We start from the raw sequence: 5,598 nt of genomic DNA on the forward strand, positions 1-5,598 counted from the left end.
AAAAAAAAGGTTTTAGTCTGAACAGAATGATCTGTTTCTGTCTATTTGGCTGTATTTCCCTATTAGTTTTGTGGTTTTGTTTGTCTCAAAAATAACATTTAAATAAATCTTTTCACAAAATATAACTCGAGGGCGTATCATTGTCATGCCCCTTATTGCCCCGATGAAAAATCACTATAATATTCCTATAATATACCTATAGGTCTTACAGTGTAGTCAATAGTGGCCTCATCATACTGTATGGCACTTTATGCTGTCATGCCATCACTATAGCTGATACTCCTATAGCTGATACTCCTATAGTTGATACTCCTATAGTTGATACTCCTATAGTTGATACTCCTATAGGATATTGCGTCTATATATCTGCACAGCATCCTTCTATGTCTGATCATAACAGTTCTTTTTATGGCTTGATGCGGTGCATAGAAGTCCTTGTCTGCGCCATGTTTTGTTTTTTTGCGGTCTTTTCCTCACATGTGCCTCTTCATGTGCAGGGCGAGATGGTCGGACCGGGAGAAGGCCCGTTCACACAGGTGACACTGGAACGGCCGGTGTCCGGTGTGCTTCCGGAAGTGACGCGTGAGCTCATCGGAACGAGCGAACTTCCAGCCGCAACCCTCCCAGCTGCAGTGGTATGGTTTCTCTCCTATAAACACACAAAAAAAAAAAACAACAACCGTGAGTGACGTCATAGTTTGAAGGCAAGGTAATGACGGGTTGGATATGCATGCAATTCACAAAGCAATGGCTGTTATTGTCATTTTTGATGAATAAAATGCATTTAAAAACACAATAAATAAAGGTTTTCAGAAAAAAAAGGTTCATTCCATTCAACATGCGGCTCCTACTGTACCTGTGTGCGTCCTGAGATGCGCCTTCAGGTGGGAGCTCTTGGTGTAGGTCTTCCCACAGCCGGCGAAAGTGCACGTGTGCGTCGCAGTCCGTTTCCTCGGCCAAGACCGGCGACCCCTCTTCGGCTTGGTGTCCATCATTTCCAGCGGGGAGGACGGCGGGGTGAGCAGGACCCGCTGTCCGGCCGCCGGCTGCTGCATGCCCATGGCTGCGTCCTCCCCGAACATACCGGGGAACTGGTGGTGGTGGTGGTGGTGCGCCACGGGGAACGGGAGCTGCATGCCCGTGTGCGGGTGTGGGAATCCCGCGGAGGCGCAGCGGTGGTGGGGGTGGAAGCTCTGTGGGAATGTCAGCGAGGTGGCGGTGCACATCTGGGTCTGGGGGCACTCGGAGCTCACCAGGTCGTCCGGGCTGAGAGGCGGCGTCATACTGCCCACCGCTGCCTGCGGGGAGTTGGCCAGCCGCGGCTGCTCCTCGTACGACATCATGCACGAGACGCTCCCCTCGTGCTTGACTTTGGTGCAGCTCTGAGGCACCAGACCCATGACAGGTCCGTACGTGTCCATTGAAGCGGGCTCCACTTTAATGTTTGGATGCTCGGGGTATAAATCCTGAGTGGTCTGGAAAGGCGCGGAGCTGATGAGGAATCTCCCCTGGATGCTTGGACTTTCCCCGGGGAGGAAGCTGGTGTCCACGTCGGAGCGAAGGAGCTCCGCCATCAGGCTGTTGTAGACGGGAGGAGGACTGTTCATGTCTGGGACAGATGCGTAATTGGCCGGCTGCTGGGTCATTCCGGTGTGCTGCTGCTGCTGCTGCTGCTGGTGATACACGGACACCCCGGACTCCTGGAGCCGGTAGGACTCTGCCCCGGAACCTGCAGTTGACGCACTGTCACACACGCTGGTGTTAGAGAGAATAAACTCAAGATCCAAGAACTTATCCAGGTCCTCTTCATCTTTTCTGCCGAGGAAGCTGCTGTCCATGTTGAGCGCGACGCCGCTCGTATAGCCCTTCCACCTCTGGAGCGAGGGGGAGAGAGAACCCAATGAGTTTAAAATGAACAACTTATGAGGTTTTCACATTACTTTCACATAATTTATTAAAAATATTCACTGCTATAAAATTGCTCAAAAACAAAAGTGCACTGTGAGAGGGTGAATAGCCCACTACCAAGGCAGGATAAAAAACGTATTTACATAAACGTAAATACATATTGCAATGCCCAGATCTAAGCAAAATTCAAAAGTTTTAAAAACTTTTCAAGGACTAGCTGTATCTGTTCTTATATGACAGGGTGACACAAGCAAACAAATGCATTAAATGATGTGCTTAAATCAAAACGTCTGTAACGAACATTTTTCAAAACAAGTGTAAATATATAACAGCGCAACTTACATCTTCCCAACATTTCTCCTTTTGGTTGGCAAATGTAGAGATTGATGGTAAAATGGTCCCACTCAAGGCCATTTCCATGCGTTATTTAAAATAAAAAAAGTAGAAAAAACTTCCTTAAATACTGTTTTCAAGGAAATCACCAGAGTCCGCGGAGTCTCCAGAAAAAAATATCTAGAGAGCTCGTTGCTTCTTCTGCGGTCCGATGAGCTGCTGCTCTTCACTCATGTGCATCTGTGTGTCTGGAAGGAGCAGATTTTCTTATAAATATTGTTTGAAGAGCAAATCGGACCAATGCGAAGCTGGGGGAAGGAAGCGCGTCCAGGATGGGGGCGCTGCGTACCGGACAGCCCCCTAAATTTAGCCGCGGTATAAAAGTCCGAGTTTTTCCTGCGACTCAGAGACAAAAGAGGTGGTGAGAGAGTCAGAGGAGGACAGATGCGGAATGCTCTCTCTGCTCCTCTGCGGGCAGCTACTTAACCTTCCAGTGAAGGACACGCCCTCCGCCAAACCTGGAGAGAGAGAGAGAGAGAGAGAGAGAGAGAGAGAAAGCACCACTGAAATATTTCTAAGCAATTAACACGTTGTTGAAAAACAGCAACGAAACCGATACTAAAAGGGCACACAGACTTCCCTCAAAGAGCAATGGGGGATGCTACAGGTGCCCTGCGTATTACGCATTTGGACATGGTGCGCTTTTACGCACACAGGCATTATTTATGACTCATCCTGTTTTAAAACAGTTAGCTCCATGTCTATTTGTTTACTAAGCAGCTGGGTAGGGCACATGACAACTAAAGATCTCGTTGGTAAATAAAAAACGAGGACCTTTTAATGTGAATACTCTTTCTGTGTCTCTCAGAATGAGGGATTTGGTTTGTCAGAACATGAGCCTATGCGTGCCTCCGATCATAGTTGACTCGGATCAGACAGTTTCCTACCCCCAAACTCCCCAAAACTCGTCCGTTCCTCCCCGTCTGTCATGCCCGGTATTTTCTGCTGCATGCTTCAGCCACTAGGCGCCAGCTACACCACGGCTTTTCTCCCTCTGCTTCACAATGCTGTAACGCATCATTGAGGTGATAAGTAGTCGGCTCCTGGCATAGGATTTAGTATCATGTCCTTCATTCATTAACATTTAATCTTCAAACATGGCAGTATGGCAAGTTGCTGGTTCCAATCTGAAAATGAATGGCAGACACTCTCCTTTCTCAACAGCTGTTGTTACAGTGTGCATGACCAATTAAGGGAACAATAGTAACCTTATCAGAGAGTTGCTTACAACTTAGGTGACAAAACTGCCTTCTTGTAATTTAATACATAAAAAGTAAATCAGAGTTAACATCCTTTACTTAATTAAAAGTTGCAACATAGTATATATCCATTACATAAGGAAAATGTTACATTAGTAAAAGCATTATCAGCAAAATCTACCTAAAGTATAAAAATCAAAAGTACACATTTTGCAGAACAGGCCTGCAAGTGTTCACTATTTTATTATTATAACTGATGCATGAAGGTTAGGCAGCATTATGTGCTGATTTTCTTTCCCATGACTCAATTAACACACACACCAGGACTCATAAACCAAGCAATAATAATGTAACTGTGCAATACGGCAATACTGTAAATACATTTGACTATTTATATATTTGTTTCTTTATCTTTAGAGTTCCTTGTACTTTTTTCCTCTTGTCCCTTGCTACTGCAACAGTGTGAGTTTCCCTATTGTGAGATTAATAAAGGATTTTGAATCTTTGAATTTGATTTAAGCAGCTGGGGGCCTCTTGGATAAAATGAGCAGTGGGCCCTTAAGGTAATTTAGTGACACATACAGTTATTTAGCTATGGGCTATGTGTACATTTTACAGCTCAGGACCAACTTTGCCATTGTGATTTTATGTGATAATGTTCTTTGGTGATTCTTTAGAATCCCAAACAAGTTTTGATCTAATCAAATTGTCGCTAACCGTCTGACAAACAAGAAAGTCCTCACGCAGAAAACAACTGTATGGGTCGGTTATGTAAGCAGCTCATAACCACCGCCAATTATATTTCTTGTTAGGTGGCGACCCTTCCGTGGCGTAGTAATTATCATGAGACCAAATGTGGAATTGGGTGATTGAGCAGCAAATTCTGTGTAAAGCTTGATTTATGGTTCAGCGTTGAATCCACTAACGTAGTCTTCTTGACTGGGCTTGGTGGCTTTGCATTTCCCCCTAGCTACTCATTTCCGGGTTTTCCTTCTCCAGAAACAACATGAAAGTAAGGGTGTACTTTTCCTGCTACTATTTTACAACCATGGTCAGAAAGCCAAGGGAAGACACTTTGTTTCTCCGTCTCCACCTCTGTAGTCGGTTCTTGCTCTAAAGCTAATCCCTGTCACTCTCTCACACACTCTACCACACACTCCTCATACTCAGCTCAGCTTTTCTTTTAAAGACTTCTGCTAGAAAAAGGCAGACACACCAGCGCACACGTATGAATTCTCACAATGGAGTAGGCCACTTACGTAGGCCGCTTATGTCCAGGTGGGGGAGGGTGTATATCTACAGACACAGCACCCTTTCTTAGCTCTGCTTTTCTTCTCTTCTGTCTAATTCATCTACAATCCCTTCATAGGCTGGCCCAGACCAGCTCTTAATCACGCTGCGGGGGACTTCTCATGACACACTGAGCTACCCTCTCCTCCTCTCTCTTTCTATCCATGTGCATTCATGTCTGATTAATGCTTGTTGCTCACTGAATCCCGGGGAGATTTATGCCTTCCTTGGATTGTGGTGGCACCTAAATCGTGTTTGTAGGGTTGCCGTGGTCCTGCTTGACGCCCTGGTACACCCTTCAATGCTACTACAATTATTTCGAGTCATAGTTTTATCATCATTATTGTTTCTCTAATTGCCACTTTTTATCAAACCAACTGCTATAATCATTATGAATCATATTTCTGCATATCTGTATATTTGCATCAGTGTCTCTGTGTCCAAACTGGCAAATGGCCACCCACCAAGAGCCTGGTTCTGCCTTAGGTTTCTGCCCTTTAAATAAAGTACGTTCATCTTGCCACTGCAACTAAATGCTTACTCTCGGTGGTCTTTGTAAATTATAGAGTGTGGTCTAGACCTGTACTCTATCTGTAAAGTGTCCTGAGATGCCAGAGAGAACTTCTGTTTTGCTTTGACACTATCAATAAAATTGAATTTAATGACGGAGGCTACAGCGTAGGCTTTGCGTAGAGACTACGTAGGCCTACTACTATATATCAGCCTCAAGGAGGCAGATAGGGGTGGGGACAGGTTGATATTTATGCATGTAAAAATTAAAATGCAGTAAACCATTCAGAGGGAGCTT

At 45.1% G+C, this 5,598-nt stretch overlaps 1 protein-coding gene across 1 annotated transcript; it reads right to left on the minus strand.

Annotated features, from left to right (window-relative positions):
• Nucleotides 1-454: 454 nt before the first annotated feature.
• Nucleotides 455-2,715, minus strand: LOC116695864 (Krueppel-like factor 2). The gene is made up of 3 exons (XM_032526387.1): nucleotides 2,251-2,715; nucleotides 857-1,874; nucleotides 455-649 (listed from the first exon to the last, which is right to left on the minus strand). The coding sequence occupies exons 1-3, from the start codon at nucleotides 2,326-2,328 to the stop codon at nucleotides 474-476; spliced, it is 1,272 nt and encodes a 423-aa protein (XP_032382278.1). The 5' UTR covers nucleotides 2,329-2,715; the 3' UTR covers nucleotides 455-473.
• Nucleotides 2,716-5,598: the final 2,883 nt, after the last annotated feature.

The sequence above is a fragment of the Etheostoma spectabile genome, chromosome 9 (genome assembly GCF_008692095.1).
Source record: "Etheostoma spectabile isolate EspeVRDwgs_2016 chromosome 9, UIUC_Espe_1.0, whole genome shotgun sequence".
In the NCBI taxonomy this organism is placed as follows: domain Eukaryota; kingdom Metazoa; phylum Chordata; class Actinopteri; order Perciformes; family Percidae; genus Etheostoma; species Etheostoma spectabile.

Excerpts from the sequence above, each read along its gene's own strand:
- LOC116695864 (XM_032526387.1), bottom strand. The coding sequence starts at position 2,328 with ATGGAAATGGCCTTGAGTGGGACCATTTTACCATCAATCTCTACATTT. Across the intron at positions 1,875-2,250 it reads AGGAGAAATGTTGGGAAGAT|AGGTGGAAGGGCTATACGAG; the intron begins GTAAGTTGCGCT and ends CCCTCGCTCCAG. Across the intron at positions 650-856 it reads GCATCTCAGGACGCACACAG|GAGAGAAACCATACCACTGC; the intron begins GTACAGTAGGAG and ends GTGTGTTTATAG.